Below are 22,172 nucleotides of genomic sequence, written 5' to 3'. Positions count from 1 at the left end.
GAAAATCTTGGTCGTCTTTATGTACGACTATTTGTCGATACATTTTCTCAACGCATTGAACTCGTATTTTAATATACGCCAATTTAATATGAGGAGCATTAAATCTGGCTGGAGTGTGGGTCCCGTAAATAGAATATCATTTAGGGAATTTCCTGAGCTAGTGGTTCTTGAGGCATTGAAGACCACTCTGACTTTTGTTGTTTTTCATCTGGCTTTACTACTGCGTGATGAGGCAGGTAGAATGAATAGTATTTGCCGTTTATGATTTTTTCGCCTGCGCTCACTTCCTCCATGTGGTCTAAATGGCGGTATTCTTCTAACACGCCATCGTTTTCTGGCTTAAGCTCACCCTTTTTAAGTAATTTTTTTTTCCATATTCCATACTTAGAAACTGCTGTATTGCAGAGGTGCGAGAGTGACCTAAGGCGAGTGTGTTAGGAAATTGTTGTTTTAGTGGTAGTCGTAAGAGGTACCGACCATTATCTGATCTAGTAGTTGAGGCTTTGTAAAAGTCTTCGTAATACTGATCGTCAGGGGTTGTGATTGACATGGGGGAAGTTCTTCTAACTCCCATTTTTTTAATTGTGAATTGAGGTATTCATTTGACATTTCCTCAACTAGGTAGTAGGCATGGGGGTAACTGGTTCCGTAACTAGTCCACTTAGGATCCAACCAAATATAATGGGGCAGATTTTAATTGAGTTTTGGAAGTTTTGTTGGAAGTTGTAGCCTGTAATGTGTCCTACACGCTATAAATGATCGTTGTGATCCTTGGTCTATTAAGGCCCTAAGCTTAAATAGTTCTCCTCGGTTTGATGGAGACGACAGCTGTGGGTAGTAACACTCTACTTTGGTTTTCGCTGTGTAGCTTATGCGTTTTTAATGCCTTTGAGCAGCATGGTGCTTCTTGGCAATTTACGGGATTTGGTATTTCGGGATTTGCTGTTGCAACTAAACCCGTGGCTCTTTTCATATTTGCGCTGTTTGGGGGTGAGCTGGAAAAATTTGGGATATGTAACATTGAATGATGTCTTTTGTGGCAATATACGCAATTGAATTTGCTTTCACACTCTTTTAGAGTATGCTCACGTGACATGCAGTTTGTGCAAAGTTCTTTTGTTCTCACAAAATTGTTCCTATCGACAATATTTAACTTTTTGAATTTTTCGCAAGATTTGATCTTATGCCCCCTGTACATAGTTCGCATGACGTTTGTTTGTACGTTTCGGGTGTGAACGTTTGATTTTTGAAGAAGCTTCTATTTAAATTGTTGCTACTGGCTTGGGGTCTGTGGAAGCTTCTATATAGGTTGTGTTGAACACTTTTCATTCTGACTATTTTTTTTGTCTACCCTTTCTGTGATTTCGTACTGGGTAGTTAAGAAATATTTCATTTGTTGCCCCGTGGGTCATTTTCTTCGTGATGAGAGCGATTGCTCCCATAGAAGCAATGATTTTTCTGGTAATGCGGCGGTGCATATGTTTACCAGTATAGGGTCCCAGCTGTCTGTGGGAATATTCTGTGTCGATAAAACTGACAAACAATTTAAAACAGTGGATTAAAGTTTGATAAATTCTTCACTTGTTTCCTTTTGAATTTTTGGCAAGTTCATTAATATCGATATTGGTTTATCGACCATTATTATTTGGCGTAAGCCAAGGATTTGCAATTTTCAGGTTTCTGAGTCGTCAGATTCTACGATTGCGTCATATGCAGCTTGGAGACGTGTTCAAAAATTGTCAAGATAGTCTTTTTTGATTTCTAATACCGATTCAGAGTTGTCTTGAATCGGCGAAGATGAAAATCGAGTGCAGTATCGTATTAGACTGTCACTCTCAGCAATGAATTTAGTGTATGAAATGTCTTTACCCCTCTTTTACTTTGTAGCACCTTGCTTTGAACGTGTAGCTTCTGCAGGTGTACATGGACTTTTATCGTCTGAAATCATCTTTGGTACTTTTAACAACTGATATATCTTTAATTCTTTTGAGTCTGAGCTCATTTAAAAAGGTATGCCGAAATAAATGAAAATATTTTCAATGTAAGAAATATATATGTTTGAAAACTCTTTTGAGAAAAGAAGAGTTTTTTTTTGTTTTTAACTAGTAAATCAATGACGTTTTTAATCTTCATATAAACTCGTATGAGTAACTATGAACTATGAACTCTTTTAAGATAATAAGAGCTTTTAATTTGATTAAGTTGCAAAAATTCGCGTATTTAGTTGTATATGAGTACCGTTTCGTATTTACTTGCGGTTTTTATTTATTTTTTTATTTAATTGTTTATTTATTTTATTTTTATATAATTATTATTTTTTTTTTTAAATTTAATTATTTATTTATTTGTTTTTTTATTTTTTATTTTTTAAATATGTTCCGCTTGTATGTAATTTAGTTACTAACCCGCACTTTTTATACGATCGCAACTTGTTGCTACAGAGTAGAATAGTTTTGTTCACCTAACCGTTGTTTGTATCGCCTAAAACTAATCGAATTAGATATAGGGTTATATATATATATAAATGACCAGGACGATGAGACGAGTTGAAACCCGAAGACTGGTTGTCCATCCGTCCGTTGGTCTGTCTGTCCGTCCGTCTGTGCAAGCTGTAACTTGAGTAAAAATTGAGATATCTTTATGAAACTTGGTACACATGTTTCTTGGTACCGTAAGGACCACTGCTATGGCCACAAAACGCCATTTATCAAAAACAAATAAATTTCCATAACTAAGCTCCACAACAAGATACAAAATTCTTATTTGGTATACAGGATCACATTAGGGAGGGACATCTGCAGTTAAAATTTGTCTTTTAAGTGGGCGTGGTCCCGCCTCCTAATACTCTCCTATACCACTGAAGCTATAATAACAAAATTCACTGGTACCAAATGTTTTTAGCATCTCTATCACGGTGTGAAAATGGGTGAAATCGGGTGACAACCCCGCTTCCTCCCCATATAACCGAACTGTTAAAAACTACTAAAAGCGCGATAAATCAAGCACTAAACAAGCCAGAGACATTAAATTTTATCTCTGGGATGGTATAAGATGATTTTATAGGAACCACGTTCAAAACTAGTCAGTAGTCGTGGCACCGCCCACTTTTAGGAGAAAACCCATATATTGAGATCTGCTTAACCGATTTCAACCAAATTCGGTACATAATATTCTTCTCATATTTCTATGTTATAGTACGAAAATAGGCGAAATTGGATAACAACCACGCCTATTTTGCGTATAACATTTTAAATTCCATCTGATTATTTCACTTTCCAGTATGCAAATTAAGCAACAATGATTATATCGGCGTAAAACTTTGCGTGAATAATACGTTTAAAGTATGCCACCAAAACTGTCTACATTGAACCAAAACTGTTCAAGCCCCTAGGTATTGAATATGTGGACCCCAGTGCCTATAGTTGACTTTTTACCGAAAATATCGGTCAACATAGAACAAGGCGGCAAGATCCACAAAGAAATCTAAAACGAGTATACCATATGACTTTGCGAGAGTATAAAATGTTCGGTTACATTCGAACTTAGCCCTTCCTTACTTGTTATTTATTAATATTTTATTTTTTTATGTCCTTATACAGGATTATATGGGTACACCCTAATACGTAGACATGTAGGTATGTATTTATGTACTTGTGCAGTTGAGAGCTCGTTAAGGAGATCAATGCACTTCGACCTATTTATGCACGAATTGTTTGTACTTTGGTGTATGTACGCAACCCTGCTTGTTTTTGCAAGGGGTATTACGGAAAATATGCCAATGTAGACTTTGAATGTATAATATACGCAATCCTTCTTATTCTTGTTTTCCAAAGGACAAGGTATTACGGGATATATGCCAATATGGACTTTGAATATAAAATGTACAACTGTATATTGTATATGAACCAATATGTATGTATGTATATGATTTATAAAACATAATATTTTATTTTTAACTTTTGTTATTAATGATCCGTATGTAATTTACCGCACCGTTTATATAATTGCGTATTTGATTTTTTTTTGTACCCTATCTAGGGTATTAAACGATAAGCAGATTTTCTGCTTTATGTATATCCAAATGTCCGTATATATGTATGTTCGCAGTGCGGAGAAATTGAAGTTGTTAATGTGCCGATATTTTACCGTATTCACTTATGTATATATGTATGTATCACATTATAATATTGTACAAGTATTAAAATAGATAATGCACTTATGTATACATGTATCAATTTATAATATTGTACAAGTATTAAAATAGATAAAATTGAATTTATGTATGTATATTGATTGCTCTTGGCAATTCTCTATTCTTTGCATATGATTTTTTTTTCCTTCTCTGTTAAATTTTTAATTTGCCTTAGCTTACTTGTTTTTGACGCAATCCTGCTTATTGCTATGTTAAGCAATATTGTAAATACTGGAAATATTCTGGTATGTTGTTGGAAACGTGAAGTGAGTTTTGAATACACAAATGGAAGCCTATAAGTCACTCACTTTATGTAATATGTTTGTTCGATATATATGTGGATATATATATATAATATACCAAATTGTTTTCGGATTTGCCCGTAAATTAAATACAATAGTTTGATGATCGTTATATTTAAGTATTATTTCAGTTTTTTATATGAAATAAAACGCAATTTGACATACATATGTCCATATAAATATAAGCACTACAACTCACTCTGATTTCCTGCAGGGGTTGTGGGAGATTTAAACGTTTGTGGATGCTAGAAAAAGCTTGGTTGTCTCTTGTAATCCAGCTGTTGGTTTATACATATGTATTTTGTTTGGTATGTATTTTGTATCGCGCCCGCTTATTAGATATATATTTTGTATTTAGATTTCGCGCCCGCTTTGTGATATTTATTGTTTTCTGTGTGGTTAATATTGTGTATACTTTTTATACATTTTAGCATGTGTATGTGTGTATATGCACTGCACTGTATTTTATGCACTTATATATGTGTATGTATAACTCTTCAGCACTTTGTGGGTTTTGTTTGTAACTGCACTGAATTTTTTTTTCCGTTTTTTGGTTTTTAACTAATGTTTGCCAATGTGTGTTTCACAGCCTTTCACTTTAGTTTTTGTTTTTTAAACACCCATAGTGCCGTCCACTAGGGCTCGAAGGACCATATTTAATGTGGTGCTAATTTGCCAAAAAACACTCACCACTTTCACTTTAACACTGCCTCTAAACCTTGTTCTCGAATAAAACTAAGATGCACTTTAACAACAATTTATTCGTTTTCAAAATCGTTTAAACAAGTTAAATTGCACTTTTAATTTAATGTAAAAATTCAATATGTCGCTTTCCGCAAAGAAATATTCAAAAAAAAACTGTGTGGGCCATATCCAGTTGTCGACCTTTTTTGTTGATTGGGCAGAGTGGTGAGATCGTGTGTGGTGTGTGTTGGTATCCCTCGGTGAGTTGTGTGAAGTTGTATGTATTGGTGTGTGGTGTTTTCGGGAGTGGATGATATTGTTTTGGTGTGTTGGAGTGTATCAGTGTTGTTTGCGAAGTGGTGTGTGGTGTTTGTAGAGGGATGTTCGCTGGGAAGGCTTATAGCTCATTTAGCCAGTGCCTATAAAGAATTTAACGTATTTGACTGTTATTAGAGGATACACCAAGTGTTGTAAGTTAATATAATTCTCAAAGAGTATGGTTTTTGATATAATAATAATAATAATAACCCAACGATTACCCTCCTCCCGCCCAACCGACGAGAGGGGCACAATCCGCATATGTGCGGAATTAGCCGAGTCAGAAAAGGCAAAAGAGTTTTTTAAGTGTTGAGATCTAAAACTGCTCAGCTACAGAAACAAAAATTTCAACATCTAAGATCTAAAGTTACAATATAATAAATTGTTACATTTTCATTTATTAAGAGAAAACAATAGTCTTTTTAATTTTGAAAAGGGAGTCAGATAAGTCAAATGTGCTGGAATGGGAATTAAAATCATGACATATACGGCGGAATGGCTCGTTTAGTTCAAAATTTGATCTACAGGATTTTAGCAGTAAAGGTCTAAACTGCCTCGAAAGGCGAACCGGGATATTAAATTTAATTTCAGACAGGAGAAAAGAGCTGCAAACAGTTCCATTCAAAAGTTTCACTAAGAATATTATGCCAAGCATTTCCCTACGACTAGAAAGTGTAGGTAGATTAATAAGTTTTAAACAACTAGTGTATGGAGTTAGACTTACCCTAGCATCCCATCGGAAATGCGCTAAGGCGAAAAGTAAAAATTGTTTTTGAACCGACTCTAACTTGTCAGAATGGATTTGGTAGCTAGAGTTCCATACTGAGGACAGCTTTTGCTTTCAATACCATGGTATCAATATGAAGACTGAAATTAAGCTTAGGGTCCATATTAACTCCCAAATCAACATAGTTAAAAACTTGCTCTAGAATATGGTGTTTTATTACATAAGAAGAGTGGTGCACAGATCTACGGGACAAGCATATCATCTTACATTTATTGAAATTCAATGGCAAATCATTTCTATCACACCATGCAACCAAATTGTTTAAGTCTGTTTGCAACAGACACCTTTCCTCAGTTGAAGTGTATGATTTATCATAATCTAAATCCACTTTTATGCAAAGGGATTATAAATGACTGTTTCCATATTGAAGGAAATATACCGTGTTTAAGAGAGGAATTAAATATCCTTGTCAAAGGCAAGTAAATATATTTGGCACAATTTTTTAGGAAGCATGAGGGTATTATGTCTGGGCCATAACTAAAAGATGGTTTTAACTTATTTAAATTAAGTAGGACGTCTTCTTCAGAAATAATTGGAGTGTTAATTAAAGTATTCGAACACAGCACTTGCTGATAAGAAAAAGTTTTGGAAGAATTATTACAGTAGTTTGACTTGAAAAATTCTGCAAACATATTGGATATAATATCATTGTCACTTGAAATGATAGATTTGTATTTCATTGCGGAAGGAAATTTGGAAATCCTGCGTTTCGAGAAATTATAAAACGATTTTGGTTTACTTACAATATTTTTTTTAACTTTATTTAGGTAGGTAGGTAAAGTGGCTGTCATTCGACACACTTAGGCCTTTAGGAGGCCCATTGTGATACCACTGGGACTGTGATCCCCTCACTCTATTGGCTCCTCTCTGAACCACCCCGTACTTCTGATGAACTTCATCAGTGAGACAAGTTTTATCTGTGCAACCTCCGAGACGTCGTCAAGAAACCCACGACCGATGGTTGCGATTCTTTTCCTATATAGTGCTGCGCAATCGCATAGAAGATGTGTAATGGTCTCCTCCTCTTCTACTTCCTGACAGCTTCTACAATAGTCGTTATATGGCGCGCCAAGTCTACTTGCATGTCTGCCTATTAGACAGTGGCCTGTTAGTACTCCTACGAGAGATCTTATATCGTTCCTCTTGAATTTTAACAGTCGGCATGTGCGGCTCATATTCCATTCTTGCCACGTTTGCCTGCTGGTTGAGCAGGTCAGGGATTGATTCCACTGACACTCGGCTATATTAATGACATGTTTGTCGATTAGATCTCTACACGTAGCCAGAGGCATATTTATGTCCACCTTACCAGTATCTAGTTGTAGGGTGGTGCCTGTTCTGGCTAGTTCATCTGCTACGCAGTTACCAGGGATGTCACTGTGTCCTGGAACCCATTGCAGATTTACAGTGAAATAGGATGACAGATCCGCTAGAAGATCATGGCAATCCTTCACTGTCTTCGACGAAATCCTATGAGACATCAGAGATTTCAAAGCCGCTTGGCTGTCTGTATATATAAATACACTTCTTGTTGTGATTACGCTTTTTGTTAGTACAAGAAGGCTTTCTTTAATTGCAGTGACCTCTGCTTGGAAGACACTACAGTGGTCTGGTAACCGGAAGGCGATTTTGGTATCTAATTTAGCCGAGAAGACACCGCTGCCTACTCGGTTATCCAGTTTGGAACCATCCGTATAGAAGTTAATCCCTTCTTCCTTGTCCACTACATCCCTTTCCCACTCCTCTCTGGAGGGAAAGGCAATATTGAGGACCGGATTTAGGTTCAGCTCCCCCGGATTGCGAAAATCCGTAGTTATGGGAAGAAACGGGAACTTCCTAAGTATCCTAGAATGCCCCTTGTTGCAGGCGACTAGTAGGGAGGCTTCCCTCAGTCTCAGAGCTGACTTCGCTGCCATTTGCAATATAAGTCTTTTGGCAGCAAGTGTAAAGTTATGTTGAGTGCCTGGCTTGGCGTAGTTCTGAGAGCTCCACTGATGCAAATACTAGCTGCTCTCTGTATACTTTCCATGCTTCTAATCGCATATTTCTTTTCTGTAATCGGCCATACTACTATCCCGTAGGTCATGATCGGCCTTACAGCCAGTGAGCCACCCGAGGTGTCAGTCCCCACCTGGGCCCCACCATTCATTTACATGTGTAAAGCGCTGTAGCAGCTTTATTTCTTTACCCTCGCTTCCAGGTTTTGTTTCCAAGAAAGCTTCCTGTCCAAAAATAGTCCCAAGTAGCTTGCTTTATCCCCTATCGTTAGCCTGGTGCCATTTAAAAATGGCGGCGTGATTTCGGGAGTACTGTGTTTCTTAGTAAACAATACTAGTTCTGTCTTGCTAGCATTTAAATTCAGTCCGTATGATACGGCCCATCGATTAATCTCGTTTAGTATTGTCTGCATGAGACTAGCGAGGGTGTTCGAGAACTTGCCCCTAACCGAGACTGCCACATCATCAGCGTAGGCCACAACATGTACCCCCTTCTTTTCTAGATCCACAAGCATTTTATTCATTATCAGGACCCAGAGAAGTGGGGATAACACGCCTCCTTGGGGTGTGCCCCTTCGGACAGATCTGTACATCGTTGAAGCTTCCAGCGTAGAAATAATTGACCTGCCCAAGAGCATCTGTTCAATTAATTTCCGGAGAGGCTCAGATATGCCCAGATCTTTAAGCGCGCTCAATATGGCCTTCGGCTGGATGTTGTTAAAGGCACCTTCTATGTCTAGGAAGGCTACGAGGGTGTATTCTTTTATTTCCAGAGATTTTTCAATCTCTGCTACCACTGATCTTAATGCCGTTTCTGTGGATCTACCCTTCGAGTACGCATGCTGCGAAACTGCCATTTTTCTTGGGTTTAGTATGTCCTTTATATGTATTTCTATTAGTCTTTCCAGCGTTTTTAAAAGAAATGATGAAAGACTAATTGGTCTAAAATCCTTTGGATTAATATGTGAGCTTTTGCCCGCCTTTGGGATATATATTACCTTAACTTCCCTCCATGTCGAGGGAATATAGTTCAAGTTTAGCGCCCCTCTAAACATGGTTGTTATCCAGTTTATTGTGTAGCTCAGGGATTGCTGTAACTGGGCCGGGAATAAACCGTCTGGTCCCGGCGTTTTATAAGGCTTGAAGCTGCCTATTGCCCAATAAACATTGTCATCTGACACTATGTCTAGCGGAGGGGTCTCTGAGCTTACTTCACTCTCCATTATATGCTCCCCTGTGAGGTTCTCGGAACTGTCTGGGAAGTGAGTGTCCATTAGTAGGCCCAGAGTCTCTTTACTGGATTCCGTCCAGCTGTGACCTGGCTTCTGAAGGTATCCGATGCTATGTTTCGACTGTGTCATTATCTTTCTCAGTCGGGACACTACGCCGGGACCGTATCTTCGATGTCACTACAAAAAGATTTTCACGAATTTCTTTTTGTTTTTCTTACCTCCTTTTTGTATGCCGGAAGGTGGTTGTGATAGTTATCCCACTCTATATCTTCTTGGGATAGTTTGGCAGAATTGAATTGCCTCCTGCAATTCTTCTGCATATTCTTAAGTATTGGGGTCCACCAAGGAGGTCTAATTCTTCCCCTACTGTGCGTTAATGGACAAGCTACCTCTAGTGCTTGACGACAAGACTCTGTGAATCGTTTAACGAGGATGTCTAGGTCCTCTTTCTTTTCCGGCTGGAATGGTGGAATCATAGGAATACTTTTTTAGCTCCTGCATGTGCATTTGCCAGTTCGTTTTCCTATGATTCCTAAATTTCTCCTCCCTAACTACATTTTCTTCAATTATACACTCAATGTAGCGGTGGTCTGAGAAGGAGTGTTCTTCCAATACCCTCCAATGTGTTATTTTATCCACCAGTTCTTCCGATACCAGTGTTATATCTAATACTTCCTGTCGGTTTCTGGTTATAAATGTTGGCGTACTACCTATGTTACATAACAAAAGCTTACTTCCTATTAGATAATTAAAGAGCAACTCACCCCTTTCATTAATGTCCGTGCTTCCCCATAGATTATGGTGCGCATTGGAGTCGCACCCAAGTATGATCGAACACTTGGATGCTTCGGCGTCTCGTACCAGCTCCTTGAACAGCTGCGATGGTACTGCTACCTCGTCGTACGGCTTGTAGCGTGATGCGAGCCGGTATTTCCTCTTGCTCGTCTCCCAGCTTACCACCGTAGTGTCGTTACTACTGTAACTGTGTAATAAAAAGACATTAAGCTTTTTGTTAGCCAATATACATGTCCTAGGCTTACCTACACAACCATTCGCGTATAGATTGTAACCTGGTGCCCTCAGACCGCAAATACGCCCTCCGTTAACCCATGTCTCCTGAATGAGGACAAAGTCAGGCCGTTCTTCGGCCATGCGGTTAACTAGGGCTAGAGACGCTAGTTTGCTGTGGTGTAAATTAATTTGGAGAAGACGCATTAGTTATGGTCTTCTCTGCATCATCATCATCAGTCGCTTAAAAGCTCACTCTCAGTGTAGAGTTTAGAGAGTCTGTCCGCAAGTTCAGACCCCGAAGTACACTCACCTTGATCCGTGATCTCTGCGTCGCTCGAGGACTCCACTGGATCTTCCTCGACTTCACACTCCGATTCCGATGCCAAGTTTTCTCCTGCATCGGCGTCTGATTTGTAGGTCATGACCTTTACTTTTGTGAATCCGTAGTTGATCTCTCCGCCACTTTTCGCTAGCGGTTCTACGGATTCTTTTGTTAGAAGCAGCAGAATCTGCATTGAGGCTCGCTTCGTCTCGACACCAGATTCTGCTGCGGGGTCGTCAAAGGCCTTGACGAATCTCCATCCCTCCGTTGGCAGATTTGGGTTGCGGGCTCTTATGAGCTGCATTATTTGGTCCGGCTGCGATGGTGTAGCCGGGATCCATACCCTTGCTCTCGGTCGGGATGGGATATCTTTCTTGTCTACCGCCACTAATTTGGCTCCGGGGTAGACCTCTCCCACCTTAGCTATTGCTGCTTTATATAGCTGGACCGATCTCTCGTCGTCACACGCTATCATCTTTATCTGCCCTTGATACCATCCGGCATCCGCACATGACGGGGGTGGACCTGGATTGCTTAGTAGCACTTCCAAAGCCACATTCGTCAGTGCGGCTTGCACCCATTTCCATTGGGCTCTGGGGATTTTTCCTTCGGGGTCACCCTCATCCAGTACCCCAATGACAATGCGGTTTCGGGCCACATCAGCAAAAGATCTTACGGGCGTCACGCCCTTAGTTTTCGGTCTCTTAGCTGACGGCTTAGCCTCTTCAGCGGACCTTTGTCTTTTTGTTGCCACTACCGGCGCTTCTAGCTTGTAGTTAGGTAGGACAGCTCTCGCGCAATCAATGGATTCTCGGAGCTCCTTTGTGAGCTCCTCATTGGTTGGCGGTTGCAGCTCCACCTTCTTCAACAGGTATGCAGCGCGTCGCCTCTCTGCATACTTTGCCTTTGCCGGGTCATCAATCCTGAAGGAAGGCCACTCTCTGGCTGACCCACTGCTGGCAGCTTCGCTTTTAGCATCTCCCACCTTCTCCTGCTTAGCTGCCAAGCCTTAGCTACAGGGTTTGGTATGGGCTGCCTCCAGCGTTGCTGTTTTTGTGGCGCCAGCCTTAGCTACTGCCCCCTTAGTATTCGCTTTTGCTCCAGGACCAAGCTTCGCTCCTGTCCTCGCTTTGGCTGTTGTCGAGCTCGTGCCAAACGCTGCTCTTCTCTGGGAGCAACCCGCTCCCTCCTGTCTTTTTGAAGGAGGTCCGGACTCCTTTTTGTTTTTGTTTTTATTATTGTTATTAATGTTTTGGCTCATATTTTGGACCCACGAGTGTAGGGGAAAGTATGTCCGCTTGCGCATAGCCCCCGCTACGCAAGTAAGGCTATCTTATTACGGAGGGCGCCAGGTATCCGTAAGCTCCGTGCGAGACTGGGCTATTTAAGGGCCCCCACTATCGAAGAGTACCGAACACCCAGATAGGATAGATACCTCACTAAAACCTGTGGTATCTATTTCCAGTCGGCACCCTCGTGGAGGGTTCAGCGGAGGATTTTTGCAAACCTTACTTTATTTAAGTAATTATTATATTATTTTTTGTTTAGGTCAAAAATATAAAAGAATATTTAGAATAGTCGACAAGTGAACCGGTTTTTTTTAAATGTTTAAAGGCTCGAGTTTTTCTGTTTTTCAATTTATATAACTCTTTCGAAAACCACGGACTTATACATTTGCTTTTATTAACAATTACTATTGGAACATACTTTTCAAATAATTTTATAATAATGTTATTAAAATGAGAGACACTCAATTCAATGTCACCATTATAATTAGGCCATGTTATTGTAGAAATTTCTGTATTTAACTTTTTAAAATTAGCTTTTGCAAAGTTAAACCGAGTACAGAAGCACGAAGTTTGATGATTATTATCCCGTACATTGCCTGAGATTTCGACAGATATTTCCAAAGCAGGATGATATGAGTCCTCTGGTAGAACAAGAGGATTACTTTCAATAACGGAACACTTTGCAGAGGTATCAACGTATACTAAATCTAAGCATTTACCAAATTTATTCGGAATCAAATTAATTTGGTTCAGACCCAACTCGGACATTTTTTCGAAAAACTCATTAAAACATGACCGATTGCAAATCGGCACGATATAGTCATCGAAAGGTTTCCACGAAGCACACGGTAAATTCAATTCACCTAATACAATTATTGAATCTGCATTATTTGCCATTGAGGTAGCACTATTTATTAAAGAAGCATGCTGCATGTATACAGATAAGTCCGAATGGGGTGGTATATAAGATAGGGTTAAATAAATAAAGCAACTATTAACGTATACTCTAATACATTTAAATTCAAATGAGTCGGTCCCTGGAACAAGAATATTTTCAGATGGGATAGAGAAATGCACGGCAAATAGAACACCTTCACCGATTCTGTTCAGTCGATCACATCTAAAAATTTGAAATTCGCTGTTTAAAATCTCATTATCAAAAATGTGAGGTTTTAACCAAGTTTCTGTAAATCCAATTATATGGAATTAAAATTGGAACTGTTCAAATACAAGTCAGTTAATTTTGTATTCAGACCTCTAACATTTTGATAATAAATGCTTAGCGAATTTCTACCAATCAGTTTTTTATATCGGTGGTTGCTTTTGGTAATTTAACAATGTTTTCCTCAGTTTGACTTCTAAGTTTAGGTTTAAATTCGCGTACAAAAGCCCCAGGTGGCCAGAATGAACTATCTAAGATCTTTTTGAATGTTTCTGAATGAGATACGTCTATTTTAAACGATGATATACTTCTATCATAATTGAAGTTAAATTTACGTATATTGATATCAACGATTTTTAAACGTGACGAAATGTAAGATTTAATGTCCTCCACCAAGGTATCTTTGGCAAGTCTAGAAATAAATATAGACTTTTTAGGTGGAATAACTATCAAATGATTAACTGATGCTACTAAGTTAATAGGGGGAGCCTCTGGAATTGTGAGACACTTATTACTATTAGATAGAGCTTTTGGGGAATTGAGCTCTTTGGAAGTTGACGGATATGGTTCAGATATGTTTTCCGATGATATATAAAAAATAGGAAAAGAAATATTACAAAATCATTTGGGTTTAAATCTTAATCGAAAAGTAATATTTAAATACAATTTCATAAATAATGGAAGTGGATTGTTATCTAGATATTTATATCTTTATATATATAGGTATTTCTTGTGTGCGTGTATGTCACTGAACTCCTCCTAGACGGCTGGACCGATTTTGATGAATTTTTTTGTGTGAGTTCAGGGGGATTCGAGGATGGTTTATATTCACAATTTGGTCCACTGGAAAATTTTTATTTAACTAATTTTTCATTTATAAGTCGTTGTTAATTTTGGAATGTTTTACATTGGATCCGGTAGACTGCGCTACCATCGAAGATGTTAGAACGTTTTACATAGAATTTCCGCAGACAGACTTTTCTCGCGGCTAATTATACGTTGCGTTGTTTATACCTCTCAAGGATTAACCAAAAATATTGTACATCGTATGGTATTACGATAACTTCAGTTTTTGTAGATAATTAACTCTAAGAATAAATACCGGTTATAGAATAGATTCAACCTTTTCACAATCAATTAAAACGACTTCAAGTTTTTATTCAATAGAGCTTCTACAATTAACATCTCTAAAAGCATTCTACAATAATATACATATTGACACCCTATCGATTGGTCGGATTGTGATAAATATATATAAATGACGTTAGATGTTGTAATAAGTTTCTAATAAAAATTTTCATCAAAACGGTCTAATTGTTACAGCTAATTTTAAAAAGTTTACCCCTGTCGGGCTTCTATTCTATATAAAGGTTGTCAAATATCTCCCTTCCGCTTTTTTGCTCTTCATTCAATGCTTTATAAAAAGTGTTACAGTGATCGGATTTAGTTAAAATATGCGCCGTTTTGTTCGATGATCTGTTTCCATCTAGACGGCAACTTCATAATACCTTCCTCGTAGAAGCCCCCCTCCTTATTTGCGAAGAATTCGGACAGCCACTTTTCACAAGCCTCTTTTGAGTTCAACTTCACACCACCAAGGGCATTCGCCATGGACAGGAACAGGTGGTAATCACTTGGCGCTACGTCCGGGCTATATGGTGGATGCGATAAAACCTCCCATCCGAGCTCCCGTAGCTTCTGACGAGTCATCAACGAAGTGTGTGGTCTGGCGTTGTCCTGGTGGAACACTACACCCTTCCTGTTGGCCAATTCTGGACGCTTCTGGTAGATCGCCTGCTTCAAGCGGTCCAGTTGTTCGCAGTAGATGGTAGAATTAAGCGTCTGGCCATATGGGAGCAGCTCATAGTGGATGATTCCCTTCCAATCCCACTAAACACACAGCAAAACCTTCCTGGCCGTGAATCCCGGCTTGGCCACTGTTTGGGACGATTCACCGGCCTTCGACCTCGACCGTTTTCGCTTGATATTGTCGTATGTGATCCATTTTTCGTCGCCAGTCACCATCCGCTTCAAGAATGGGACGAGTTCGTTCCGTTTCAGCAGCATATCGCAGGCGTTGATTCGATCCAGAAGGTTTTTTTGCGTCATATTATGCGGCACCCAAACATCAAACTTTTTTTGGTATCCAGCCTTCTGCAGATGGTTCAAAATGGTTTGGTGACTAACTCCCATCTCCTGGGCGATGTCACGAGATGCCATATGCCGGTCTAACTCGATGTATTCCATGATTTGATCGGTATTTGTCGTCACAGGTCTTCCGACGGCTGGCTTATCCATGGTGTCGTTTTCACCGGCTCTGAATCGTCGAAACCATTCCTCCGCGGTTCGAAGTGATAGAGTACCATCCCCCAAAACACCATTAATCTCATGGAACGTTTCTCTAGCGGATTTGCCTTTAACGAAGGAAAACTTTAAAATAGCGCGAATTTCGGCGTTAGTGAACTCCATGTTTACACGTCTATAACTGTTGAACGCAATATCCAAACTAATCATGCATAGCGTTGTTTTGTAGGTTATGTCAAGACCTTTCAAATTATGTATAGTGTTGCCAGATACGAGCTCTGTAGCGCTTTGTACATAGCCGCGAAATTCAAAAGACAAAAAAGCGGAAGGGAGATATTTGACAACCTTATATATGTATGTTATATATATAAAGGTTGAATGTTATCTATATATATAAACTACTGAACCGACTTTAGTAAAATATAGCGCACTGTGTTCAGTTTGATCCAACTTAAAAGATAAGATGGTTTATAAGTTTTTTTCTTAACGGCTAATCAAGTTTGTGCTGGCAAATCGTTTCTCTACCCAAAAAGGTAGCAGAAAAGAGCACAAGTTGAAAACGTAAGTGTTGAGGGTACTGCCATATGAAGAAACAGCTCATAAACACTTGTGTAAAAAAGCTATATTTTACGCATTTTTTTATTGAAAACAACATTTTAATATTTTCTAGCTTATAATTGCTAAAAAACAGTAAGTCTTTAGAACATTTTTGATCAAACTTAAAATTACAAAATAATCACATCTATTTTTTACTAATTTTATTTAATTTTTATTTTAATTTTATAAAAACTTTTTTGTAGAGCGTCAAATTTCCTATAAGAATATAATTTGGTTCAACAATCCGTTAAACCGGTTCAGAGTTGCAAAATTCCAAAATTAAAGAAACAAATTTTCCGTGTTATTTAAATGTGAAATGTGAATTTCTTTTGAATCAGCCTAATACATATATTATATATTTATATTTCTAAACATAAGGATGTTTTGGAAATTGAAAGAAAATTCATAATTTTAATTTTGAGTGAAATGCCGAACAAGAAATCAAATATTACTCGAAGTACTGCACAGAAAAATGCAAGATTTAAACGTCAAGGGCAAACTTTTCGGTGGTGTCTTTTCGGCAGATCTTATCGTTCATTTCTCGCCCTATGTTCGCCGATAAGATAAATGTATGTTTCAAACTATAGTTCTTATGGCGCAGCGTTGAAAAATTAAACATAGACCGTAAGCATGCACGTATTATTCCAAAATGATCCATCAGCCGCTACTCTAGTCAGGTGGCCAAAAAAGTACAACCCCGGTCCTCAGAAGCTCAAACAGGAAGCATGACTCCCAATCTGTGCGTCAGACCGCCATCCGATCGAACGTCACATCAGTCAAGAACAATTTTTGTACTGGCTGGTGTCACTTCCCGACGTTCTGTGAACCACTCATGAGTGATGTGTTTCGTACTTTGCCCCGTACTGCAGGAGTCTGCCCCCGCAACTCCCTACAGGGGCGTCGCCAAGCAACACAGTGCGACAACCGCTCCTAAGGGTTCTACAGCAGCAACTACCACCAACTGCGCGCCACTCTCTCATCCCTAGAAACCCGAGGCAAACCCGACTTTTAAAATTTAACTGCAACGCACTCCAGAGCTATATCGAGGAGATAGCTGCGTTCATGCGCTAAGTTAAGTAGCCGCTCAGATCTTCTGAGTGTCGCAGGTTTCAACGTCATACGTAAGGATCGCAAGCAAGATAATGGTGGAAGCCTAGCTTTCATACTGCATAACACTGTGCAATATCGTCTTATCGATGGCGATATCGACCGGAGGGATACTACACTTGAATGTCAGGGTATAGATATCTCGTCAGACGATGTCGAGCTCATTTAATATATACATCCCCCTTGTTACATGTTGCTCAACCAGTGCAAACCGTTTTGTGCTAAATATGCTGATGCTTAAGTATCTAGGCTCGACGGGAATAAGTTTCCTGACCAAGATCCTCAACCTGTCGCTGAGCACTCTTCAAATACGCGATGGGTGGAAAGTCGGAAGAGAGGTCCCACTACCAAAATAACTCTCCTTTCCGCAGGAGTGAAGACGCTTGACGCCTTGATACTCCTGACGTTCACTCACTTCTCCACTTAGCGTCATAAACGCCCTGATAGTTCATGGCCAAAACCAAAAACCACCCTGTGAGTGGACGATCCTCGTAGCGTTGGACATGGCAAAAGCTTTTGGTTTAATTATATAAGGTTGTGTTACTTCGGAGCGTGTTTCCTCTTACGAAAAAAATTTTCTGTCCATAATAACAAAAACAACTTTTTTTTTCTTATGTATTTCTTGTTTACATTTGATTAATGATTGACAATCTATTCGTTTCAATTATTAAAACCATTTTGACAAATTGTTCTTTTTGGTCTATCGGCTCAACGTTATATAATTGAATCATGATTTTGGTTGAATATTTATTTATTCACTTAATATTCTTCTGATGAAAGATAGCCTTAGACGGATTAACTAAGAATATTGTGCACTGAATATTGTTGAATTGAATTAAGTGGAAAATGTTTATAATTAAAAATTTAAATTTTAATCCCTTGGATTTTTTTACCTCCTATAATGTTTTTGGTTTCATTTATAAGTAACATTTTCACTCAAATGAACAGCTTACTATAATATAATTTAATTATACCATAATCACAGCAAAGTAAAAACAATTTCCAATATTTTATGTCTAGTGAATGGTAGATTTTATAAGAAATGTGTGGATTTATTCTTACTGTGCAAATTTTTATATGCCAAATTTTTTATGCAGTTCTCAACATTGCAGTGTTATATTAAATGAACGAATAATTTGAAGCAAGGCGTAGGACGGCTTGTACAGTTGTTTAGTATCTACACATATTGAAACTAAGTGAGTCTAGTTAAGTTAATAAGATGCCAAATATGATTGTAATCCTTTTGCGGTTTCTGCCAATAAAGAATTTTGAACTAATTTGCGACATATTTAAATGTTTAATACAAAGTTTTGTTGAAGCTTGAAAGTATTTCAACTTCTTTGAGCCTCATAGTAGCGAGAGCATGAAATGTTCGGATAATCTTACCTATAATTTATTGCTTAAATTAAATATTAATATGTAATAAAAAAATATGTTTATTTATTCTAGATTATTATCTTAACGAAAAATCGAGCATTGGGATCAAAAAAACATCAAAACCAAGTTCAGCAAATTTACAATGATATACGAATGGGATTAGCAACCGCATTATTTTATTGGTCTGCGCAAAGAGGACTTTCTAAGGAAATTGTTGTTAAGCTAATTAAAAATATATCAAATTTTTCCCAAATTCAATCATCGGGAATAATAGATAATGTAACATTAAAAGTTATTTTTTCATTAATGTATGCGTGCGATACAAGTGTTTTGCTTAAATATGAAGCTCCTAGCAATATTTGGCAGACCATTCCTATATTTTCTCAAGGGGACTTTTTACAAACGGTTTATGACGCATTAATTCCCACTCAACAGGATGGTCTGACTGGAACCATCAAACTCGCTTTTGGATTAGCATTAACTGGTTTCAGACACGCATCTATGCAGGTACCGAATTCATCATCGAGAATTATAGCATATGATGAGCAACTTATTGATGCTGCAATCAACAGCAAAGTGTTCGACTTTTTATACTATTATGTTTTAGAAAACAAAGATGTATATCGGTAAGGAATTAATTAAATAATCAGTAAACTATTTAATTAATATATTTTGGTATCTAGGCATGAATTTTTATATCGTCGTATTCATATGCTATTGACGGACTTTATAGAATTTATGCATTCCAAAGTAACTGAATTACGAGGAAAGGCAGATGAAACGGCGAGAACTGTTATGGGATTTATAAAGGAAGGACTGGAGCCGCCATTTAACTTAGACCACAGTTTTGAAATGTTGATGTTATGTATCTCTAAGTTTTATAAAGATAATAGGGCAGGACTAGCATTGTGCGTGGAATTTTGGGAACCACTCGATTCAACGTTCACTTCTGTGAAAGCTACCACTCGTTCAGTTTCCCTATTTAAATTTATTCGTTTAGCTGGAGAATTACTGCCATCTACCTTGTTTGTATCGTATTTAAAAATGATTGCTGGTTTGACTAGTTGTGAAAAGTCTGCGCGTAATACATTCAATCTTTTGAAACAAGCTTCAGGATTAACGGGAAGTTCAACTCTATCTTGGGAACATTTTTTCGGATCGTTGATTCAATACTATTCGTAAGTGGAGTAACGTATTACACTTGTATACAAACAATCTTAATGATACTACGTCGTGTACGTTTTTATAATTTGAAGTCCCTGGAATTCTTTATTAAAATCTGATTAAGCCAAAAATACGGCTATTCAATACAACATATCAACCGACATACTATCTAGTTTCATTTACTTTTAGAAATTTACGACAAGAACATGGGGTTGGCAGTGAAATATCTTACAAAACTCATTTAAACCGAAGTATTAACCCTCAAGAGATTGAAGCTCTTCAGTCAGTACTGGAAGTGATAAGAGCCGTGGCTACCTATGATGAATTATCAAGAATAGCAATTTGTGAAAACCCAAATTGGGCCCCATTACAAATACTTCTAGGTACATTTAAGTCTTTACTATTTGAAAAATGCAATTGTCGTCATACTTTCAAATAATCTCTTCGTGTTCATATACATAAATGGATTTAAATCTATATAAATTAAGTGATATATATATTTTAGGTTTATTAAGTTGTCCGGTAACACTTGTGTTGAAAGGAAATATATTACAAACGTTGGCTGCGCTAGCCAAGTCTAAAGAAACAGCAACCATTCTTTGGAACATCCTTGAGACTTCTCAAATTATTCCAACAATACCTGTTATAAGTTCCAACAGTAAGTATTACACCAAATATTATAATTCGCTTAACTTTTGATACTTAAAACATTTAAAATAATTCAAAATTGTAAGTGGAGGAAGGAAACTTCCTATAATATTTTAACAGTTTTAAATAATATATAGAATAAATATGATGGCAAAATTAAAGTGCATTGATAAAAACAAACATATAATATATTTTTTTCCTTTCAATAGAAATAGTGAGCATTCTTTCAAACTGTACACTCAAAAAAAGTTCGTTTTCAGCGTTTTATTTTTTTAAATTTTAAAATGTATTTGTTTTTACTAACTTTTTGACTGTTTGAAGTCCCTCAATTTACTAATTGACTATTTTAAAGTATTGTGGTTTTTGTGCTCATGTACCATAATTAATCATAAACTTTTGCTCGACTTTTATGTCAATTACTAATATCTATTAACTCGTTACATTACAACTTCTTTTTATTCTAGAATCATGCAATCTTCTAACGGAAATATCACAGAACGAATCTCGCCTCGAATGTTATCCCCTTTCTCAAGGTATCTTAGACTTGATATTTTCTTTATTAAAAGCTTGTATGCCTAAAAACTTAGGAGCGGACCACCGAAAACCAGGACTACAACCTTATATAACTTTTGTTTTTGAAGAAATTTTCTTCAAATTCTATGATAGGTAAAAAGGCCAAACATACTAGATTCGTTATATATACATATTTTCTACTTGCAAACAAATTAAATCGATGCGGTTTGCTTTATAATGTTATAAAGTTTAATGTAATCTTTAATATTATTGACAAATATACACTTTTTATCTTTGTAACAGACAGTATAAAAATTTGACAGAAAAATGGGAAATCTGTTTGAAATGTTTGAAAATATTGAACTATTTAGTACAAACATATGAACCAGCGTTAAAAGATTTTGAAGAGCTCCAAGACCAAAGTTCGCCAATGGGGTATTATATAATGCTACAGCTGCAAAAAAAATCTCACTTTTTAAATATACTTCTTCTAATAATTGATGATGCACGACAAAAGCTTGATGAGTACGAACAATTTAATGAAAGAGAGTTGCTTGAGGAAAGTGCCCTTCTCTGCCTTTTAATAATAAAAGAAGGATTAATTAAACAAAAAGAGTTTTTGAATTCTCACAATATTGCGAATACGTCAAATATTATTTTTGGTTTAAACAAAATCATATTAGATGTCAATCCACGCAGTCAACGTCCGGATCATCTATTGAATATAACAAAATTTGTCATGTACTGCAGTTGGCTACCCAATCACTCCTTTGCTGCTGTAAATATTCTTAATATGGTTTCGAAGATGCCTAATATTTCATCCCAAATCTTGGATGTATTTATTTCAAACGGATATATATATGATGAAATTCGTCAAGGGTTTGTGGATTGTCTAGATATGGATATAAATGCAAATAACTTCTATGGAAAATCTATCGAGTTTTTAAAACCGCACAAAATTTATTTAAAAATCAAAACCTCTATATTAGAGTTTCTTCGAAATTGTATATCACAACCATATCCAAATATTGGGTATTATCTTCTCGGGTTTGAATATACTACTGATGCTATCGAAAAACGAAAACTTAATATTATAGATTCGTTTAATCATTGTTTAAAAGCAATAATAGCTTTATTAGATGAACATTTAGAGGTGAGAGTTTTTT

General features: G+C 37.3%; 1 protein-coding gene and 1 long non-coding RNA gene across 2 annotated transcripts in view; one reads left to right on the top strand and one right to left on the bottom strand.

The window, feature by feature from the left end:
- Window positions 1-22,172, top strand: part of Nup205 (nuclear pore complex protein Nup205) — a 49,988-nt gene that overhangs the window by 15,197 nt on the left and 12,619 nt on the right. Inside the window, exons 4-9 of the mRNA XM_070110589.1 lie at window positions 18,754-19,307; window positions 19,365-19,859; window positions 20,035-20,228; window positions 20,351-20,503; window positions 20,958-21,159; window positions 21,310-22,159. Of these exons, the coding sequence (XP_069966690.1) occupies window positions 18,754-19,307; window positions 19,365-19,859; window positions 20,035-20,228; window positions 20,351-20,503; window positions 20,958-21,159; window positions 21,310-22,159 (2,448 nt within the window). The remainder of the gene's footprint in view (window positions 1-18,753; window positions 19,308-19,364; window positions 19,860-20,034; window positions 20,229-20,350; window positions 20,504-20,957; window positions 21,160-21,309; window positions 22,160-22,172) is intronic.
- Window positions 5,299-11,826, bottom strand: LOC138857582 (uncharacterized). The gene is made up of 3 exons (XR_011396705.1): window positions 10,553-11,826; window positions 10,277-10,494; window positions 5,299-5,597 (listed from the first exon to the last, which is right to left on the bottom strand). It is a non-coding gene; the product is annotated as an uncharacterized lncRNA (long non-coding RNA).

The sequence above is a fragment of the Bactrocera oleae genome, chromosome 5 (assembly GCF_042242935.1).
Source record: "Bactrocera oleae isolate idBacOlea1 chromosome 5, idBacOlea1, whole genome shotgun sequence".
Lineage (NCBI taxonomy): Eukaryota > Metazoa > Arthropoda > Insecta > Diptera > Tephritidae > Bactrocera > Bactrocera oleae.
The sequence above is the reverse complement of the archived record's forward strand: the minus strand, read 5'-3'. Positions and strand labels throughout refer to the sequence as shown.